General features: G+C 40.9%; 1 protein-coding gene across 3 annotated transcripts in view; it reads left to right on the plus strand.

Moving 5' to 3' along the window:
* Positions 1 to 19,314, plus strand: part of LOC135256823 (WW domain-containing transcription regulator protein 1-like) — a 39,698-nt gene extending 20,384 nt beyond the window's left edge. Inside the window, exons 2-6 of one of the 3 annotated variants that reach the window (XM_064339007.1) lie at positions 3,022 to 3,158; positions 10,267 to 10,568; positions 13,661 to 13,785; positions 15,326 to 15,438; positions 16,486 to 19,314. In XM_064339007.1, coding sequence (XP_064195077.1) covers positions 3,022 to 3,158; positions 10,267 to 10,568; positions 13,661 to 13,785; positions 15,326 to 15,438; positions 16,486 to 16,667 — 859 coding nt within the window. In that variant the 3' untranslated portion in view covers positions 16,668 to 19,314. Of the gene's footprint in view, positions 1 to 3,021; positions 3,159 to 10,266; positions 10,569 to 13,615; positions 13,786 to 15,325; positions 15,439 to 16,485 lie in introns of all 3 variants that reach the window. The other 2 variants (XM_064339005.1, XM_064339006.1) reach the window with 2 other exon arrangements.
* Positions 19,315 to 23,744: the final 4,430 nt, after the last annotated feature.

Below are 23,744 nucleotides of genomic sequence, written 5' to 3' on the forward strand. Positions count from 1 at the left end.
TCCTGAAGACTTAGAGGTAGACCTAATAGAAACACCTTCCTGACTGCCCGTGTTGTGCCTCTCTTTCTTGGAGTTCAGTTGACATGCAAGCATTAATCTTCCCTTTCCATAAGTCCTATGTACTGGTATTCCATTATTTATGACCACTCAAATGACGTACTTGTGTTACAAATGTGTAGTAGATCAACGTAGGATGGATCCCTTCATTACTATAAGTTATGTTACTACACACACACACATACACGCACAGTAAACTAAACTTGCAGACGGTGACTTGGCCAGTGAGGGTGGGTCATTGGTACATGATGAGATGCTGTCATCTGAATCCAGCCCTAGCTGGCATGTTCCAGATCTCATACAAGGCTGTGGGACCCATCCAGAGCATTAACTGAATAAGCCACCCAGCAACACCTCTCAATACATTTTCCAAATAATTACATGTGGTATAACATTCCACAATTAAGCACCTTTTATTATTATGTGAATCGTTTTTTGTTTTGCCAGTTGTCAATATACTGCAAGGAATACTTTTTAAAGAACACAACCCTTTTGTAACTCAAGTATTCCCTATATTGTTTTTCAGTCTCAGTTCACAGAAATGCTTTGTAGGCCAGGCCCTTAGGGAAAGACCTGGGCCTCAAGTTAGGGCTGAGTGGGGCCTTTGTCCCCAGCTGCTGGGCACCTGTCTTTTCCGAGCCTGAGGGCCTAAAGGCCCACAGAGATGCAGCTCTCACTCCCGTACAGGTCACCCCAAAGTCACCCGCACATGTCTTGTAAATCTTGTAAGGTCACTCCATGGCGCTGTGTCAGTCTCCACACTGTAAATCAGTTGTCACGGTGATGTTTTTCCACCCAACTATTCTCAGGGAGTTTTCCTCTGGTAGGACAATAAGAGTTGTGAGGCTGCAAGTGCCATTGGTTCCAAAATCCTGTTGAGATTTCTCTGTTATGACTCCTAGGTATTTAATCAGAGCTTTCAGTGAAGCACTTAAGTTTCTTGTTGCCATTGTGAAGGCAGGTTACAAATCTGCTGTTTCTAAATTTGGATAGTAATGGGTAGACAGTAACTTTAATGGATAGGCATTATCTTGAACATTTATTTATAAAAATTAAAAAAAACTTGTTTTGAATGTAGAAAAGCTGTTGCAGGAAACAGTACTAGTTCCAGGAAATTTCTGATATCAAACACAATGGAACTCTCACATGTATCATTAGCGAAAAAGCAGGGAGTAAACAATATTGTTGGCATCGAGGAGGCAGTGCAGAATGTAAAAGGAAGCAGCTAATCTGCCCGGTTTACTGTGAATGGGCCGTACTAAGTCGCATTGTGTAGGTCTACAGACAGGCACACACAGTCCGGTTCACTCTTTCTTAGCATTTAATTACAGTTGCCGGCTCAATGGAATGGAAGTTCCATTATCTCAAGTTATCTCAATTATCTCATGAAAATTTGGAATAATAGAACATAGTACTAAATGAAAGTGCTGCTAATTTAAATTTGTAATACAATGCTATTATGTGATGATTGAAGAAAGGACATATTATCACATGATACATTTACATGTTTTCACCATATATGTCTGACTTATTATTTATGCAAAATTAAAGAAACAAGGCTGTAAACTAGAATATTATCAATTTGGTTGAAGTATACTAGAACAGAGTAAATATGTCACCTGTATTAGTTGGAAGTCTATGGTGGAAAAATGGTTTAGTTACCACACTGTGAACATGTCTTCCAATGAAATCGATTATGCTTAATCACACTTATGTCAGACTATTTGGTCTTATATCTTATAGGATTGCTAACAAAATGTGTCTCCAACAGAGAAGGTTCTGCTCTTTATGTATGTAGTCTGAGCTTTGAACAGTAGAAAATGTGATTGAACTGTTAAAAAGTGTGTCCATGTGTCTCGTGTAGGCATGAGAGAGAGAGAGAGAGAGAGAGAGATAGTGAGAGAGGGTGAGAGAGAGATTATGTATATGTATGTGTGCATGTATCCTTATAAATCCTTTAACACACAGCAAGGGGATACAGTTGCCGTGGAGTTAGTGCAGGCTTTGAATGGTGAATTTAAGGCAATAGTTTTTGTGGACAACGTTGAAGTGCATCTACTGAGGGTAAGATAGAAATCTGGAACAGAGTGTAACTTTAGTGAAAGGCCTAAAGTCACAATCAGAGGGAAATGATACTCCCATTTCACAGAGCAGGGAGTTATTGCCAGACACAACCCCTTATATAACTTCCTGTAAAAACCCCCCACCCGCACCCCCCACTGGCCATGACCATATTAAGTTATTCTGTTCCAGGTCAAGTAATATAAAGCTGTCATTCTGTTAAAGAAAGACAAATAGAAAGGTTTACTAGTGGAATACAAGACCATACAAGTACATTGGATTATGACACGTTTGTCATAAACAAAACTTCAGAATGACAGACCCTCCCACAGCGTCCATTCTCGCTGTTAAAACTGTACACGATATTTGCTAGACTCAGTAAAAATGTCAGCCGTCTCAAGAAACACAGGATGGCTGGAACTTCCTATACACTCAGCGGAGGGTGACAGTATCAGCTGTTGGTCTTGGATGGAGGTGGGGGGGGGAGATAGTGTGGATGGGGGACGGGGACACCTTGATGTGATTATTAAAATTAAATTTCCTTGAAGAAAGAGGCACATTAATATTTGAGCTCTGCTCCCTGTGGGTCAGTTTCAGTCAAGCCACGAACACGCTTCATTCTTTGCTTTTCGGTATTTTGGAAGCTCAATTTTTTCAACACATTTTATTACATTCAGCTTCATTCCAGCAGTGACTAAAGTCATAATATTATGTAGAGAATATGAGTAAATTTTATTTATGTTGATGATGTATAGTTGAGTACACATTCTGTGAGTCCAGACACAGCTGGATTGACGCTGTAGCACAACCGTAGCCGTCTTGCCACCAAGCCTGAGCCGTACGGCTGACGAGGACCTCATGCAGCTTCTGCCTGTGACTGATTGTTTTCTGCTCTCCCACCAGCCACCTAGAGAAGATCACCACGTGGCAGGACCCTCGCAAGACCATGACTACCGGCATGAACCAGATGGGCCTCCACAGTCCTGCACCCTCCACCCTAGGGCAGCAGTGCTCCATTGCCATGGCTCAGCCCAATCTGGGTGAGTACAGGGTGGGCCTACAGTTGTTGGATAAACATGAGTGACATTCTTGTTGCGTGTGCAACACAAATTTCCACTTTATTCTAGTCAGTGAAATTAGTTTTTTCAGGAGTGCTTTTTAAAAAAAAAAGCCTCAATCAGATCACCCCCAAGTTTCCTTTTACTGAGCTTGAAGAGATTAAGCATCTTCAGTCTTTCCTCATAAATTTAATTTTTCATATAAGGAATCAATTTGGTTGCCCTTCTTTGAACCTTTTCCAGCTAGTCCACCCTGCTGTATTTTTTTCATTTTGCTCAGATAGTGAAAAGAAATACAGAAGGGGGGATCTTTTTTTTAAAAAAGCTGTCCTTTAAAAAAACTCATTCACAAGAAAAAAATTGAAATTTTTGTAAAGAAAATTAGTTTTTAATAGAATGATTGTCACCTAGGTTTATGATTGATTTGTCAGACACTAGTAAATATACCGGTCTGTTTGTGCTAAGGGTAGTTTCTTTGGGTCACTCATTTGTAGCATGCTAAATCCAGCTCACTGTTTACATCTCTGGAGCACAGCATTATGAAGATATCAAATTGTAGGAAAATAGACTAACATTCTTCGATTCATGTTCAGATTTGCTTACTGCTGGGTTTCTTGATAAATGTCTTCATATTGTAAACTTTGGTCAGTTTAGTTGAACCCATTAATTCCTCAAGATTCATGCATTTCATTTGGCTTGTTCATGCATCTTGAGCCAAAGTTTGAGCTGGACCATGACCAAAAACCAAGGTTTTGCAATGCAAGTCAATGTAGTGCAATATAGACCATGAATGTAAACCATGAAACTATATTCCTATTGTGAAAACTGGAGTAGGCTGAGGGCCTGTCTTAGTAAACTGCCCACAGAGTGTATGAGTCAGAATCGCAGTAATGAGAGTTTGTTCAACTTCACAGCTCTTACTCAGTGGCACAAAGGACTCCCGCATGTGACCATGCCTCTTGTGTAGTGTGGCATGGAAACTATTGTTCACTGAAGAGGGGAGTGTCAATAGCACTTTCCATTCACTTGTGCTTGGCTTGTTTATCGCTGTTTCTGGTTGCAGGTGCATTAAAATATTTTGGTTTGCATTATTTGGTGGTGAACAGCTCATTTCCCCATGGGGATAATTAAACAGTCCTTAAAAGAAGATTAACATTGTTATCCTTACTTAACATTCATCCTGAGTATACTCTGTTAAACTTTTTTGTTCCGCAGTACTCCCCAAAGGGAAGTATGACCTCTGCCTTGGTAATTCATAAATCTTAAGGTAATTCATAAATCTTTGTCAACATGCTAGACATTAACTGTAACCTCCCTCACAAGATAAGAAGCATTTTTATCTTCAGCTAAGGGGTGAAAATTACTGCCAGCCTTATAAGGCCAAATCTTGACTAGTGCTGTTTCACTGCTTTACCATTCAATTCAAGCTTAATTAAATTAATTGAAATGTGAAATGAATTTGAAGCCATTACATCATCATTTTATCGCCAGAAGTATTATGAACTATCATATTCTTTCCAAATATTTTTTTCCTTTGTGCTAACTTGAGAAGGGGAAAGGGCTTTCCAAGAGAAGAGAAGGGGTGATGCTGTTCTTATTGACCAAATGTGAGTGGGAGAGAGTTGCGCCAGCTGGGCTGGGTTTATAGGGTTTCGATTGGACGAGGGTGGCCTGGTACAGAGCGCTTACAGCGGCCTGGCCAGATTCACCGCAGGGGCTTCTGGGAACTCCAGGAGGCGGGCCGTCCTTAGCCCGCCTTTTACTGGAACAGAGTAGATGTGAATGGAGCCGCTCATGCTGAAATAATTATTTGTGCTCCACCCCTGCTGAACTTGTTCAAACAGTATGCTCACAGGTTTGTTTTCCACTGTTTCTCTGTCTTTTAAAGACAGACGCTCAATTTAAATGGTAGGAGGCCTATACTCTTGATAATGCATTCCAAGTAATACCAGACTGAGCCCAGTCTCTTTTGGCCAATGGAAGCATGGGATATTGCTATGATAACTAGCAACATTTTATTGCTATTTTGCCAAAACTAGAAAGTTCTATGGCGAGATCAATGATAATGCACAAGAGATCGTATGGCCATCCAGTAGTCATGACCAGGCCCACACATAATGGGACTAAAATGAGAAAGTGCATGTGTATTCTTTTTTCAATTGCATAATCCTCCCCACCCGGTCCACAATCACAAATTAATGCCCCCCGACAGCCACCCCACCAACCCCCTGGTCCGTGATTATAATCTGGTCCCCCAAAAACTAGACATCTGGGCATCATTTCCATGTTTTTGTGTCAGATGTAAAGATGCAGTAACATTGGACTCTTGTATACTATAGCCAAGGTAGCTCAATCTGTGCTGGTATCACCATTTTTCAGACTAGACTGACATTTTGAGCTATGATCAGTGGTAAATCAGCTCGTATAGAGTTTATATTAGTCCACTATGGCCGGAGTTAGAGTTGAATTAACACTGGTCATTTTTCTGCACAGGTTGGTCGTCCTGCAGCTGTATTTGCCAATTTAAAATGGAAATAATTTTTTTAATTGAGATTGGGTGCTACTAATATGCTTTTTGATGCAAACAGTGTCCATAATAAAATCAAACTGTTCACAAGCAAAAGAAAAGATAGCAGGTCACAAAAAATGAGATGCCTGTTCTTAAAGCAGATATGAAGAAATTGTTCTAATGAGATCCCAGTTATGGCTTTTTGGTGAATTTTAATTGTTCATGGATACAATATTACAATGCATTTAACAAAAATAAGATAACAATAATGTAAATGAAAATTCCAGTGGAATTATTTGAATTCTTTTGATTGGTGAATTTTTACTTTGAGTTACTGGAAGTAACTCAAAGTAAAGGAAAATTTCTGTTCTGAATAGTTAGATAGATAGATAGATAGATGTTCTTTATTGTCCACAAGGGAAATTCATTTTGCTCAGGTCAGTACACTACATACAGACAAGACAATAAATAAATAACACCACAGTAAAAAACAGCTTTTATATCTTGGAGGTTGTACTGCATGTACATATATTTATTTAACAAATACATATCTTAAACCATATATGTGTATTCACTGAAAACAGGTTCACTCATGGGTCACGGGGTCAGGAAATTTGGGACCAACTCTCCTAGAGGCATTTTGTCTCAGTTTGTTCCAGTAAGGACTCTACTGTGTACGTGAACAACAGAATGCACAATATGTGCAATTCCAGCCTTGTGAGTCACCCTGAACAAGGGTCCGCTAAGTGAATAATTATAATATGATATATAACTCTCAAGCAGTGCATTGTGACACTGGGGTTGGCGACCACTCCAGGGCGCTGTCTCAGGGCTGTGTGACCGCCGTTTGTGCGAAGGCAGGCCGCATAAAGCTCCTCAGTGTTCGCCAAGGCCACAGAAAGTTTCATGATGTTTGGGGGACGCACTGTCCAGGACATTGTGCCGTGTCCTGCCAAACGCGCAGGCCCTCCTACGCACGCAGCAGGCTCGCTGAACGCCCTCTCTTGTTGAGTCCCTGCTTCTCGTTGTGCCGTTCGCCCGGCCAATAGCTGATGTTCACGTCTGCGGAATTGCGCATGTGATTGGAGCTGATTCTTGAGCGCTCTAGAACACCGATAGCAACAGCTCTGCACCTCCGTTGTTATCAAGGTGTCATCGTGACGGTGATCATGACGATGGTGTCAGATTATCATTGTCTTTTTTACTCTTGGAAATAGTGAGTAGCCAATGAAAACACTGCATGTAAATTTGAATCTAGTATGGGCAATTGAGAAACCAGATGTTGACATTACAACATAACCAGATTTTCAATTCATAGCCTTCAAATGCTGACATATTTTGAATATTATCATTGGTTTGACAGGTTCACTACAGCTTACAGTACAGAACAACTTATCCCACAGACAGTACTCACATATGGTATTTTGTATAGCTCTGAAAAACATACAATGGATTGTAAAAAGAGCCAGTTAGGAAGGAATTTTATCAACCAGTTAGATTTGAAGAGAACATTTCAAAGGCATACTATTCTTGAGCATTGACTAATCTGATAAAAGTGGTTATTCTGCTGACTATCTACTATCTACTGTGTAGTTAAAGCCATCTCTGCATACTTTGTCCCACTCTTTGCAAGAACAGATTTATCTGGATTTGTGTTCCAGAAACCATTAGCACTCCTAATAAAACTGTACCGAACAGTCCTTGGCCCTGTGTACAGCCATGTGTTGCTCTGTCAGACCCTCTGAGAAGATGAGAGCCATTGTTGTGGGAGCAAAGACTTGCATGAAATTTTTTTGTTCTTCCAGAGAACCAATCAAATGCTTATCATGAAGCTTGAGATGGTGTACCCATTTCATCTTCATCAATATTTCGAATTTGTGGCCTCTTGCCACCTTTTGGTGTGAGGGTGTGGTATGCATACAACTCCCATCAGCCCCCTGGCACTGTGTGGTTGAGGGATATCAATGCTCAGTCTGTGTAGCCTTGGAGGATCCATCTAGTCATAGGATGGAAGGTGAGGAGGGGTGCAGTATTAGGAACCTGTTTCCCATCCAGCTTTATTAATGGGTATGGTACCTTATCGGACCTGTGTTTTGTAGTTGTTGCAGTGACCTTTGGTATGCACATTTGTATGTCGTATTTGGATAAAAGCGTCTGCCAAATAAATGCAATGTAAATGAAATGTATCTCCATCCCTACTGTATATTTTCTCTGTGCGGTATGCTACATTCTCTTAAAAACAACAATAAGATGTTTAGTTTACATTTTTGCGCTTTGCCAAGAAGGGAGACCAAGACTCTTAAATTGGAATATTATGTGAAAATACTGCATTTGAAGGATATATCCCAAGGCTATCTACAGCAAAACAACTTTTAAATTTGCCCTAATTTACTCTTCATTGTTTCTGTTTTTCGCCACTTAACTTTGAATGCACCACAATAAAGAAAGGCTATTTGTACTCCAGAAAACGTGCTTGCACTTCATCTCTGAAACAATCTAAAAGGAAAAAAAAAACATTTCAACCTAGCTTAACCAGGATCTCCGAAACACAGGCGAGGAATGGAACGGCGGGGGATTCGCACGTTCTCTCTGCGAGGTGCGTGTTAGCGAGCCTCCACCACATCGCGCCCTGCTGTTTTTGTGGAGCAGGCCTCCAGTCCTGCGAGACAGAGCTGTGCGTGAGAAGGCGAGGAGTGCTGTCTACCAGACCCCTCCCTGGAGAGCACGTACAGAGCTAGCCTGTGGGCTGCTCCTGGCTGATTGTGTGTACACCGCTTGCCGGGTTAGGAGCGGGTTACTGTCCAAATTTGAATGCTTTCACTCTATCTGTCTTACCCTTGTTTTTCTTGGCCTACCAAACAGCTGACACTGTTTGAGCAAACGGGAGAGTATGCGAGGGTGAAAATCGACGTTCTGTTACTGGAGCTGCTAAGCTCTGACCTCTCGTTTCTCCCACCTCCTGCTCTCACCTTTTCACCCCCCCCCTTCACCCTCACTAATCTTCCCCTTCAACACCAATCCCCCCAACTCTCACACAGCCCCTCCCCACCCCCCACACCCCAGCTTCTCCCTCCGTCTATAACGTCGCCGTGTCGTGACTAAGCCGAGAGAGAGGGATGTATTGACAACGCGCGTGCTTGCTCTCCGAACATGTGTTTTTCATCACCGAGCCCCATGTGACACCCCCTGCGGGCCGAGGAGCCGAGATGGATTGAGCTCCGGGGCTGCAGGAGGAACCGGCGCGGAGGCCTTCCACAGCTGGGCTGCTCGACCCCTCCCCCAGCCCCATGCCGAAATAATAATAACGATAACTCTGCGAGCCGGGGCCATCTGTCTGCGAGGGGCCGCTCCACCTGCACGCCCCCCCTTCTCCGGCGGGGCCCCGGTCCGCGCGCGCTGCCTGCGCCTGGCAGTGCCAGGACACGCCTCCTCGCTCCCCGACGGGAGCTAGCGCCTCCCGCAGGGAGGGCTGGCCGGGGCCGTGCCGCAGTGCTTTCCCAAACTCCGTCCCAGTGCATCCACTCTGTTTTTCCTCATATAGTCCAAGGGCAACTGAAAAACAACCCTGTTTCTAGTCAAAAGTGGCTGAGTCATGATGAAGGCTGGCTCTGGGGTAAAAACATTTAAATATGTCCACATGTTCACATTAAACCCATTTGGGGCCAACCAAACGTTTGCTATTTATCACAAATGTTTGTCCTGGGAAAATGATGCCTTTTAAATGCATATGCAACTGAATTTTTTTTGTCTTGCCAACTCTCCTCCATTTTCTGACTGATCATGACTGGTTTCTCATCCATTGTCCTGATTAAAAGGGTAAGAAGGGTCAAGTACAGTTTGATGAATCCAAGTTACACCAGGTTCAGGTTTTTCTCCTTAAAATGCCTGCTCTCATAGGCTGCAGTGGTAAGCAGGGCCACACGATTGGCTTACACAGGAAGATTATGCGCTTTTTATGCACACTTTTTAACCACACAGAACAACAAAAGGAAGCACTTATGTTGTCAGTCTGTTAGCTCCCTCCCTATCTAGTTCTGTGTTTTAATCCTTTCCCAAATGACACACAAACAGAGAGAAGAATATAGGCAGACAATACACTGGAACACACACGCATACTCAAGCACACCCACACTAAAATGTCTATGTCTCTCTCTGTTTGGTGAGAGGTTACTATAGGTGAGACCAGTCACTTCCTGGAAAACAGCTTATTCTGTCATGTATTGTTTTATTTAATTTTGTAGCTCATGTTATGTTTGACCTCTGGATGTCTTGGCTTGATGTAGTTTATGTCTATTTGACCACTGCTAAAGGGATATACAGTTAATATAACTCAGATGAAATGAACATTCATTTATTCAATTATCACACTATAAGATAAAAATTGTATGAAGAGCACTAAAACAATTAAGGAGAGGCTTTCAGTCTCTCATGAGATGTGACAGGCACCGGAAATGTTTAAAAAACCAGTTGGGCCTACTGTACCATGAATATCCTTCCTCTCACATTGGTCTCTTCAGGGTCTAAACACAGAATAAAAACCCATGCAATTAACACAATCATTCTTTTATCGGTCTTCCTCAGTGATGCCCCACCATCACCAGCACCACCCACAGCACCAGCAACAACACCACCAGCATCAGCAACACCACCAGCGTCAACACCACCAGCAGCATCAGCAGCAGCAGCCGACTCAGGCCCAGGCTATGGCCTCCAACCCCCCGGTTTCCCAGCAGAGCCTCCAGCAGCAGGCCGCCCAGGTGGGGCTCCTGAGCCTACCCAACCCCCTGACCAGCCAGCAGCAGCACCAGCAGAAGATGCGGCTGCAGCGGATCCAGCTGGAGCGGGAGCGCATCCGCATGAGGCAGGAGGAGCTGATGAGACAGGTAGGCCCGCCCGCACAAAGAGCTGCCCGACGCAGGTCACGGGGACCGTGACGTGTGCCAGGTGCTTTCCCTTCTGGCTGCTGGACGCTTGAAATGACATCTGTATTGGAGTGGAGGTAGACCAATCGGCTGTCCCAGGGAGGGGGAAATGGGAGGGCCTCACACAGAGGGGAAATAGACAGAGATGTCAAATAGAATTATTTTACCAACAAGGTTTGTTTTGTGATCCCGCACCAGAAGGGAATATATAGATATATATATATGCATTTTAAAATATGTATTACTCATGAAGTATACTGTGAATGAATGTTTTTGAATAGGAATATGTTTTTTGAATATAAGGACAGACCTTACATTTAATGAACAGTAAGGGCAAGTGTCTAATTTCCAATTTAGTCCTATGAAAATTGAAAATTTCTCACTGCTACAAAAAACGATGTTTTGGCTAATATATATAATATATGCAACCTAAATGACAAATGTATGTCGTGTCATTTGCCTCCACTTGCCAGGATATATTAGTAACACAATTTACCAAAGTAGGCTTTTTTGAAGTGAATGAATGCATATGTGGCAACTCTGCATCTCTGAACAAATCTACACAACAAAAAACTAGCCTATTCGTCAACTGTGCTGCAAGCCTGCTGCAGTCTATTGTCGCAAAATTGAGTAATACATGTCTGCACACCACTGCTGTGTGTTAGCAGTAGTTTGGTAATTGAATGTTGACTGCAAAATAGAGCTGAAAGTGTACAAAATTCACAAGTATCATGGTATAAAAAGGAAAATTTATGGTAAATGGAAGCTAAATGTGTGACCATTGTATGTCACACATACTTTCGGTAATGTTGAAAGAAATTAATTTTTTTCATAAATGAAATATAAATGTATTTTCTTTTAATAAATGTCATTTAATATATTGGAAGTATTATGGCTTTGCTCCCTCCAACAAAAAGCTTTGCCTTTTCCCCAGGCCCCCCATTTTAGTATGGAATTTGGTTGGTTCAACTGTGCCCCAGGAACATTGTTTTGCTGAAATAGCTATTTAGTTGTCTCCATTCCCCCGTGACAATACACTAAGCAGCAGTCCATCTCCAGAGCTTTAACAAAACACAATAGAAAGAGGGAGGAGGAGAGAGTGGGCAACCACTGACCTGTGTGTCCTGTGCATCCACCCTCAACTTCACACCACAGACTTTACACCATCCACTTTTTAGCAAAGGTTCATCATTTAAGGCACAGGAACAGAATGAGCAAAATACATCCTGGTGATACACTATGGTGGTATAGACACATGCAGCACTTTTAGGTATAAAGCAGTTGCTTCCACAAAACCCCAAACTGAGAAGCAGTACTGTAGCAACTGCACTCTGGCCTCTGTTCGATACAACTGAAAATGTTTTGTACTTCTTGTTCCTAATGTAACTATTAAGTTAAAAAAATTTCTTTAATTTCTTTAAAATAAATGTGAAAGACAAGATATAATTCCTGAATTAGTTCAAGTTAAGGACAATTGTTTTCGAAGCTTGATTGAATAGAAACCCCTGAGTCTTAAATAAGCTTCATTACCAGATGTGAATGCCAACATTTAAAATGGCCTCAGAAATTTGATACTTGGCTTCAGTGGTACATAATTCCATTGTCCACTCGTAAAAATCCCTCCAATATTATTGAAGAACATGGAAGTTTTCTTTCAACCAAAAATAATTCTCTACAACTATTAAAATGAACTATTAAAATGTTTCCCATGATAGGAGTCCCAAGACTGTCCTCATACGCTAGAAGAAAGTCACACTGCATACAGCATAGTATTTAAAAGTAGTTTTGATTTACACAACCTCACAAAGAAGTGCAAACTCTCAGCACAATAGCAGTGTGACATCTGATATCCCCACTATGCATGCAACTGTCCTTCCCTTGGGCCAGGGGGATTCCCACATAACAGACAAAGCAACTCTTCCCAGACACTTTTTTTCCTGAAAAGACAAAGAAGAAACACATACCTGAACCAGGTTCCCTGCAGCAGAAATCAATGAGTGTAAACATCATGCTGCCCTAAACTTTATTCTGTGATCATTGTGGTGAATGCACCGTCAGTGTTTGCTCACATTGTTCAAAGGCAAGTACACTGAACATGTATATTATATAGTGGCCATTCAAAATACAAAATAACTGTCTGGTTTTTAATTAAAGTACATCATTATACTGTATATGTTTTCCCCTGTTGGGGTTAAAATGAAAGACAAACCCCAACTGAATTTTTACTTAGGCTGTAACCAAGCTTCATGCATACTGAACAGAGCAATTAATGATGAATGTATTATTAGCAATTTTTGAACCCATCTTTCAAACACATTTTAACTTAAATGCTTACTGTGTTTGCCATAGGACTATATAGGCAGATTCCTGGAAAAAAGAGCAGATTAGCATAATCAATTTGTTCGCAATGCATTTAATAAACAGTCATCTGCAATAATGGTGGAATACAGATCCCAAAGGGGATCTGAGTCTCTTGTTCATCAAGAAGAGCATTTTTGTATAAGGGCATTGTAACCTGGTTATCTCCATCTAAAAAGAGAACAGCAATGAATGGTGACATGAATTGCTATGAAAAATAGCCAAAGGCAACTGGGCTCAGACGATCACATTCTGTGCAATGATTGAAACATTTTGGTAATACACTCATGTATTTTTCTTCGCTGTGCTAGTAGATCCATATGCATAGGTTCAACCAGCTCTCTAACTTTGGCACCTGACTACACAAAAATATTTTGTTCATTTTTCACGGACAGTTTGGTGAGCTATAAATCCCCAAAATGAATTTGCTAAACTGTTGTGTGTGAAAGTGTGAAATGAATACTTGTATTTAATCATTTGTTAAATTTATGAACAAATGTTGATAAAATTCAGATCATAGATTTTTAACGGCTGGTTTAAGCCATGTCCGAATCAGGGCACTTGCCTACTATGTTATATGACTTGTATACTCAATATTAGGCAAGTGTACTGACTTGGACTCCGCCCTGGTTTTTCTGAACCTGTGACAGTGTGGCAGCGGCACCCTTGTTACCGCTGTGGGTTTTCCCCAGGAGGTGGCGCTATGCAGACAGATGCCCATTGATTCCGAAAATATGGCCGCGGGACCCACCCCCATTAATACTGCACCTTTGACCCAGGGAACAATGCCTAATCACAACTCCGACCCCTTTCTCAACAGGTAAGCATACGCGGTCTTCTTTCCCTCCCTTCTACCTCCTGCTCCTTCACACTGTGTACCTTAGAGTTGCCCAGCCCTGTTCCTGGAGGCCTAATCAACTGTCCTGTAGGTTTTAATTTCAACTCACACACCTGGTTCTATAAATTGGTGGCTCAATCAGATCTCTAACTTTTGAATGAGGTGTGCTTTGTTAGGGTTTGAGTGAAAATTGGGCAACCCTGGTGAGCCTTTACAATTCGCAATCCTGCTGCACCCCCAGGAGCTTTTCAGACTATTACAGAAGCTACAGCACTGTATTGGTTAAGTAATTTAGTGTGGCCATGAAGTCTCAGGTCAGGATCCTTAATGAGGTGACACTGTTCGCTTTGAACAAGTTGTTAAGGCATTGCTTTAATTTTGTTAAGGCATCGCTTTAGTTTTGTGAAGGCATTGCTTTAGTTTTGGTAAACATCCAGCTTTGGATGGTGAGTCAGAAGTGAAAAATGTTACTGCAATAATAACCCTGGGAAAAGAATGTCATTTTACCTAACATTATTATTTTGCATATTATGTCCGTCTGAATTCTTCCACAACACGCAAATGGCTCAGATGCCCTACCTTTTCTTAATAATTCTCGGTATAACTTGATCTTTAATGCTTAGATTGAAGGTCAGCACCAGGTTTCAGAACCACAGCCACGTAGGAACAGACAATGCTGTGCTGAAGATCACCCCCTTGTGGTGCTTCTTTATCAAGTCTTTTCCAGTTTCGAAAAGTGATACTAAAACTGATATTTTATAATGTTTTCAAATAAGAAATCCTGCATAGTATGCCTTTATCTTTCTGGACTTTTAGTTTTTTAGTTTTGTTCTATTTCAGTTTTAGTGTGTTTTTTCCCAGTTAACCCAGACAAATTTTATGCGCAACAAAAATTTTAGATATTCACATCTATTTCTATGGGACTTTTTGTATGAATGTACAGTATGTATGTACATATGTAAGGATTATTATTATTATTATTATTATTACTGTCATTTGTATTGTCCCCCTTTATTTATTTATTTTTAATCTTGTGAAGTACACAATGATCATGTAAGCCACAATGAATAATTCTGCACCATTCAGAGTGCAGTAGGTACATTTATTTGCACACTGACATACACAACCAGTGTACAATTTTTATGTACAAACAGATGGTGTCCATCGATTCAGTATGATGTCAGGACAGACCAGTAGTTGCAGTTGCAGGACATACAGTTTTCAAGTTGAGCATGAAACATAAATTCCCATAAGTACATTGTAAAATAATATTCTATGTAATATTCTACATTTTGAACACTGATATTTTGTCTTCATAATGATACATAGAGGTATATCAAAAATACGAAATACAGAGACATGTCGGTCAAAAATATATAACATTTATATATAACATTTTATTTATTTTCCTCTTATAATTCGGGTCACACTGTTATTGACACTGGGACACCTTTCGAGAAACGCAGGAATAGAGAGACAGTGCTGTGCTGAAGTGCGCCCCCTTGTGTTTGTGAACCTGCAGCGGGCCGTACCATTCCAGAGAGCAGAGCACGGACAGCGGCCTGGGACTGGGCTGCTACAGCATCCCCACCACCCCCGAGGACATCCTCAACAACGTGGAGGAGATGGACACTGGTAGGAGCACAGGCATCTAAGCCCACTGTCCCAGTTACCTGGTCACAAACGCCCACAGACAGTCAGCTCTCATAAGTTTCTCTCCGCCCACTCCTTCCAACCTGCTCATTGTTTGGGTACGGGTGACACAGTGTTGACACGAGGGGTACAGCAGGAAATTCAAAATGGGGAGAAAAAAAGAGGGAATTATCAGTTAGAAATACTACTCATACAACTACAGTGTAGTCTATAAGTACTTGGACAGTGACACAATTCTTCTTGTTTTGAAGAACAGTTGATCTTGACCAATGTTTCGGCTATGTCTCTGATCAACTTAGTCAGATGTTTTCATCCCATGATTGCCTGCTTTACTGGTATTTATACTTCTTTGGTACCCATGTTGTGAGACAACGGAAACAGACTCCAAATGCATATTCTGAACCTAGAATCATCTCTAGACCTTTTAATAGCTTTTTTCATCCTGCATGAAATAATGATTCAGCAACACACAGATGGCCAGAAACTGGTTCAAAAATTGGTTCACTGTCCAAATGGATAAAAGCACGATATAAATGCAGTCCTAATACAGACTGCACTGTACCTTTGTCACATTTTAGTCTATTTACATCTCCCTTTCTTAGCCTTTATCCTGTTTATGGCTTGTAATCTTCTTTAAAAGTGCTTTGAAGGCAACATACGGAAGGTGCTGTGTAAATAAATAAATAAATAAGATAGGGAAGCAGGAAATGGAAATTCTTACACTTAAATATTTGATACTGCCTTGTTTTGCATTATAGCATAAATTCTATGACTGTGATTAAGCTACATTTTGAGCATGACTTTTTTTACTAAATTTACACCCTCTCTAGCATTTGTAAGTTGCATCATCATATCATCTGTGAAGTACTGCAAGTTGTATCATTGCATCATATCAGTCCTAATCTTAGTACCAGGCAATACCAGTATTTTCCTATTAAGCTATTATTGTCGGCGATATAACCCAAAATTATTGTATATCCCTAAAATAAAACAGTGTGTTCAGTGCCTGATGACTCCTTGTTTCTGCAGGAGAGGGACTTGCCCAAGGCACCCTGGGAGTTCCTCAGCAGAGCCGATTTCCTGACTTCCTGGACTCCCTGCCGGGCACCAACGTGGATCTGGGCACTCTGGAGGGAGCCGACCTCATCCCCATCCTCAACGACGTGGAGTCGGTGCTCAACAAGGCCGAGCCCTACCTCACCTGGCTGTAGAACGAGCGAGAGACCAGAGTGAGGCGCCAGAGACCAACATACAACAAGACTAAAGACTGAAGTGCATGGTTTCTTTCTGTTTGGTCAATGAATTTTTTAAAACTTTTATATCTGTGTCTCAGTTGACCTCATGATTATGTTATTCCTCTGAATCCAAAACAGAAAAACACTAACAAAGCCTTTCAATTAGTACCACAAGAAAAGCACATATGGTGATATCACAGTGAATCACAATCTTTGTAGCACTAAACCTTTTTGACATGTAGCATAGACTTATTTTATTTTCCATACTTTTTAAAGCAATAGCTGGTAAATATGTCGGTTGCGGTTTATGAAACGGATAGGATGGCCCAAACCAGTGATGCTGGTCCTCCTGTGCTGTGGAAAGCACAGGAAGCAGGCAGGGATGCCATTAGTGCAGCAGGTTGGATTCACTTGTCCTTTTTGAAATGTATAGTGTAATCGGGCTCCTTTAATTAGTGTCCAACAATGTTGTTACTCTACAAAATATTCAACAAATACAGCAGAGAGAACAGGGAACAGTCTGGTCATGTATCCACAACCTGCATGCATTTAGCTGTGACCATTATAAAATCAGCTCAAGCGTTATGAACCAAAGTGATTTTTTTTTCCCTTAACTCTTTTCTATTTTTACCAAATATACTGTACCAAAATTTCCTAATGTGTGTTGAGTTTTGAGTTAAGTGAAACTGTAAACTTACAGTTGAACTGAGTAGCTTTTAAGTCATGTTATTTAGTTGTACTCTAGCTGAGCGTACAAGCACACATTCAGCTTTTTAGTGATAAGGACACCGAAGGGTGTCACACTTCAGCTGTGTTAAGTAGCAAACTTCTATTTAATAGTATTCACTTTTTATAACAGTACATTTAAAAAATACAAGCTGTAAAAATGCCACAATTCGTTCAGCTGCATTTCTTGGCTTTCTAGTATTAATATAGTTAGCTTTTTGTATTTATAAAGGGCTATTTTTCTTTTTGTAATAGTGATTTTAGGTTTTAATAAATTTGAAACTTCAAAGCACTACAATTCAACTATGCATTAAGAGATTTCAGTTTATGAATGTATGTTGAGTGTTGAGAAGTTTATCAAAATAAATAATCCTCTGTAAATAATTATTTTATTCAAATATTATGCATGGCTTTATTTTTTTAATACATCACGTCTCCACATTTTGTATTGTTTAGGAGACAGACTTAAATCCAAAGGAGTACACCTCATTGACATTTGTGCTGCTGGGATTTTAAAAAAGAAATGTTTTTTATCATTTGAGAAAAATGTGGTTAAATATAATGAATGATTCATTATCAATTGGGGAAACTGTGGCTTGAAGAGACATTGCTTCGTTCTGCATGTACTAATGCAACCTAGTTACCTTTGTCTAAACTCTGTTTTGCATGTTTAACGTGGTATAGTGCAAGTGCTCGATAATCCCACTGTCTATCATGACTGTGCTGTGCCCTGTTTCCCTATAGAATGTCAGGACTGAGAAGGCAACAGTGTATGTGAATTGTGCTGGTGAATTTAACAAAGGAAGGAAACTGATATTGGATTGGGCACTGCTGATGATGTCCTGGAGTGAAGTCACACAGAATAAGAAATGTAGCAGCCATTAAGAAGGCAATGACAGACATAGGCCTCCTTAGCTGGCCCTGACCCTTTTCTCACTGTAGCTGCATCACATTCGGATGTCATCTGTGTTAGTCAGTTTTTTTACTGCCAGTGACAGTGGCATGTATTCAGTGAATACTTGTTCTTAACTGCATGAATTGGTTTTCCATCAAAAAAATTAGCAAATTAATTTTAGAAATTGCTGAATCTTCCAATTTGTGGTTGTGTAATGTTTGCATTTGTACTTAATTATAGTCAAAGTTAAGCACACAAGTTGATTGAATTCAGGCCAGTGCATTCGGCATCACTAAGTCTTGCCATTGTAATCAGTTCCCACGCTGCGCTCTTGTATAAACAAATCATCCAGTGACTGGGCTCAAACAAAACTGATTTTGTTTCAGCTGATCTGAAATCAGTGAGGTTGAAGAGCACATGGAATGAGGAACACAAAGACATGTGCCTGGGTGCCAGGGTTCCACAGTGGTAATCATATTTAAAGAAGGCTTGGAGAACGGGCTCACCCTGGCAAGCCTGATAAAACTTTCCTCAATTATGACCGAAATGCTTTGGGTTCTAAAGCACCATGTTCTCTTCTTCTTTCATTGACCACTACAGTAATAGTAATCATGAAAGCAAGTGATATAATACTGAGTGAAGACTGTGTGGTATTCTAACTGCCTGGTTTGATTTCTAAAGCTAAAATGATTTTCTTGCATTAATCGTCTCATCCACTATTTGGAAAAAAATGTCTCCAATAAGATTGATACAATGATGAGAATTATGATCAGGTGTGTTACTAATGAAGTGGAGTGGTGTACAACACAGTTTTAACAATAAGGGTTTGAGGTTCAAGAAAATGCATGGAAAGAACTGTTTTCTGTGGTTAACATTTGTAATTGTTAATTGCCAAGGAGTTCTGAAAATTGTTTGCAAATAAGGCATATATTTTGGAGCTCTCAGAATTTGAGAAGAAAGCTATAGTAACAAATAAAAACTCTAATAAAGCCATAAAAACCATTATGAGCATTGGTACTGTAATATGGCTGTTATTTGTTAACATGACCCATTCTGTTTCTTTATTTTTCATTAAACTATTCCGATAAAAATCATTCAGCACATTACCAGACATTATGATTGGCTTATTACTTACAATTCCTTTCATGCCACTAATTTTGGTTTATGTATTCATTGTCGTAGAAAAATGCAAAAAGGAACAACTAGGCCAACTTGGTACTACAGAATTACCAAAGAAATTGAGTTCCAGAAACTAAACAATGTTTGTGCATTGTATGGCTAGATACTCAATGAATAGGCCTAGATTCCCACATAATTGTATTAATAAAACTTGGCGATGTTTCAGCCTAAACGACATATTTTAACTTCTGTTTTTGCATATAGTACAGTTAGGTTATATTGGTTTATTCCTATACATTTACTCTATTATTGCCACCACTTGCCTGATAGGCTACTGTGAAATCTTCCATGTATATAGTAAAGCAATCGCCATATACCGTAGGTCTACCAGCCAGGTAAACTGCAGAGGTACAACGCTCAGTTTGATCACATATTATGAAAGAAATGTCATCAATGATCGAAAGTATTTTTTTAAATCACGTTTAACTGGTCGAAGACGTTTAACACGTTTAACGGGAGACAGTGGGAAGCTATATTATGAAATCCCGTATGCAACGAAAAGACAGCATGTTCCTGAATTACTTAATTAATTCATTAAGGCCAGACTAATTAGAGCCTAAGTATCCATCATCCATGCATTATGTATATTATCCAGGGCAGGTCGCGGGGGTGCTGGAGCCTATCCCAGGGTGCATTGGGAGAGGTATCATTTCAGTAGGCCTAAATAAAAAAGGACGTAAATTGACTTAAATTGACACTTTTAGTTTCAAGCAACACCCATTCCCGAACAATTCATATTATCTGAGTCATTCATGCTTTTGTAGTGCTATAAAAGCGTGGAGCTAGCAAGTGTATAAACCATCTTGGGGTTTGTGTTTAATACACTCATCAATATCAGTTGGTAGAGACACAACAATGCGTAGCAGTAAACGGTTTTTTAAAATAGTGTTACTACTTTAGTAGTAACTTTTACAGGTTACCCTCAAAGACGTGTAGGATCCACGATCCAGGCTCCTACAAAAGTGACAAAAAGGCTAATAAAAATTTAAATAAAACAAATAAAACAATAGGCAACTGTTGCAGTCGATGTACGAACTTCGGTATATTAAAGGACTCAACGTTTAAACAAGTTGATAAAATCTCTGCTTAAATACGGTAAACAGTGTTATTAGCTGTTCAATCAACGCTGATCAATTGTCCAAGGCTATATATATCTCTGATGAGCACGCGCGGTTATTTTTTGTGGCACACGTCACATTGCCCCGACGTGGTAAATGCAAAATGTTTACGGTTTTAAGGGCTTGGCAGAAGAACCATGAAGCACTTTTCTGTATTTTAATCACACTGTGGACGCTCGCTCATTGCCGTGTGGTGCCAGGAACGAGAAAGGCGGCTGCAACAATTCATTTCAAGTCAACTTTTCAAAAAAGCGGAATCGATAGGCCAATAAATTTCGGAATGCTCCTAATTGGAAATGCGCCGTTGAATACGAGTTTTAGAGCTGGTCAAACGAGAGAAGACCTCGACAGGAACGGAAGAAAACCTACGACGAAATCGCTTGACTACGAGTTTGACTACCAGTCTGATTCGGGTGAGTAGTCCGTTAACACCTGTTGATTTTACTCTTATATTAATCCAGGGGTGTCGGCCTTTGTGATCAGAGTACCAAAATACACTAACTCCTACTGGAAGGATCACTGACTAGGGAAGGTGGTGTACCCTCTAGGACTGGGGTGGGCAAGTAGAGCTGTATCAGTTTCATACTGACTTCTGTCTTATTTAATTAGCCCTGTCATTTATGCTTTCTGACATCTTGGCTACATTTCTGGATAAGTACAAGAATGACAGCCATAGAATGTGTCCCTATGTGTAGTTTTACTGTGGTCCAATCTATGAACCAGTGTTTGTGTAGGCTACAGCCAGTTTGCTCATTTAGCCAGAGTAACTGGTGGAAAAACACCTGCAGGACCAGAATTGCCTACCCCTGCTGTAGGACTACACTATATGACCCAAAGTATCTGCACACCCTTTGGTCTGGGGCTGTTAGTGGTTTGGGCTAGGCCCCTTAGTTCCATCCATCCATCCATTATCTATAGGCCTACCTGCTTATCCTGGGCAGGGTTGCGAGAGGTGCTGGAGCCTATCCCAGCGTGCATTGGGTGAGAGGCCGAAATACACCGTGGACAGGCTGCCAATCTATTGCAGGGCACACTGATCACTCGCCGTTCATTCACACACTCGTATCTATGGACAATTTAGTTTCCAATTAGCCTATTTGCACGTCTTTAGACTGTGGGAGGAAACCGGAGTACACTGAGGAAACCCACACGGACATGGGGAGAACATGCAAACTCCACACACGGGCCCAGTACGGGATTCAAACCCTGGTCCTTCTTGCTGTGGGGCAGCATTGCACCACTGTGCTGCCCCCCTTCGTTCCAGTGAAGGCAAATCGTAATGCTACAACACACAATCACATTCTAGATGATTCTGTGCTTTCCTACAGTTTGGGAAAGGCCCTTTCCGGTTTCAACATGACGATGCCCCCAGGCACACTGAGGTCCATAAAGAAATTGTAGAATGGTGTGGAAGAATTTGGACTGCACAGAGCACTGACCTCAGATCCACCTAACTCCTTTGGGATCTATTGGAAAGTTAACTATGAGCCAGGCCTAATTGCTCAATCAATGCTAGAAGGCTTATGCTCTTCTGGCTGAAAGGAAGCAAATTCCTGCTGCGACGCACCAACATCTAGCATAAAGCCTTTCCAGTAGAGTAGAGGTTGTTATAGCAGCAATGGGTGGACCAACTCTGTAATAATGCCCATAATTTTGGATGATGTTTAATGTCTGGGGTCCACGTACTTTTGGCCATGTAGCATAGCTTGTAATTTTGAATTGGTCTGGACACTGCTTGTACATTTTCAGCATTTCTTTGTGGAGCTAAATGTTGTACTTGCACCTAGCCTGGAATGAAAACGCACAATGGAAGCCCCATGGTCGTTCTGGAGAAAACCCTCAATCTATTCAAAACCTACAACGTCTCAACCCATTAGTGGAGTGTGGGACTGACTCAATGGCGCTCATAATGCGAGGTGGACTCCCTCATCACCCCTTGTATTTTACGGTCGACAGAGGAGGTAAGTGTACGGTCATACATGCGTTTGTCTGGTTGTAAGACTGCATTTGTGCAGTTACCTGTAGAAGTTGTCAATGTGGTCTTGACCCCTTTCTAAAAGTAAGCATGTGTTTAGCATTTATACAGCTGGATATATAGAAACAACACTGGTTAAGTACCTTGCTCAAGGCTCTGACTGTTGGGTTACAAGACCAGTTGCTTACCCATTATACTACATTGGAATGCATGCATGTTTTAATTGCACAATAATTGACCTTTTTGATGTAGATGAGAAATACACTTCTGGTTAGTGTGGTCCTATAAATTGGGACCCATTTACTTTGCACATTGTATCAATGACCTAGCAGTATACATGAGAATTTGATTTGGAAAAGCTTGGCAGTTCTCATTTGAAATGTGCATCACTTCCTGTTCCTTCCAGTGCTGGTTCTCAATGATATATTTTGAGGTATTAAAGTGGAGGCCTTGGATGCATGTCTGAAATGGTTCATTTTGACCCCTTGCCCCCCCCCTCCCAAACCACAAGCACATTGACAAATAGTGATGTGTGATTTCTTTTGGCAGAGAACGCTGCCCCTCTACCCCTGAAGCAGCTTCCACCTCAGTGTGGTTACACTCTGACAACATCTCGAAACATGATCTTCACAGCACCCTACCTTGGTTGCTATGGCATACAAGACGTAAGGACTCTCCTGCCAGTATATTTTTTTCAATTAATCTTTGACTTCTCCAAGAGGCTGACTGATTTCTCTTAGGGGGGCAGTTATGTGCTGCCGTTGCTTTGGTCAGGGACTCCTGTGAAAATGTCCTGCCCAGTTACACCTGCCCTACTTCCTACTCCCTCTGTGTCCTGCTACCCTTTTGGCATGGTTGTGAAAGTTCCCCAAAGACTGACTGTGTCTGAGGATCTCAGAGTGAAGGGTGAGTCCAGTTTGCATTTCCCTTTAACTCCCCTTAAAAAAATTCTATAGCTGTCACAAGATTAGTGTTGGGCTGTGTTTAGTCTTTAACTAATAGAAGGTAGGTACAGTATGCAGTCAGTAGTTTGGAGGAAACTACAATCTGTAACTAGGGATAACTAAATTGACATTTTACAGACCTATAAAGTAAATTAAAGTCTAATAGGTGATATTAGAGAGGTAGACTTCCATGTCAAGTTAAAATTAATAAATCAG

Source organism: Anguilla rostrata, chromosome 6 (assembly GCF_018555375.3).
Source record: "Anguilla rostrata isolate EN2019 chromosome 6, ASM1855537v3, whole genome shotgun sequence".
NCBI classification, from domain to species: domain Eukaryota; kingdom Metazoa; phylum Chordata; class Actinopteri; order Anguilliformes; family Anguillidae; genus Anguilla; species Anguilla rostrata.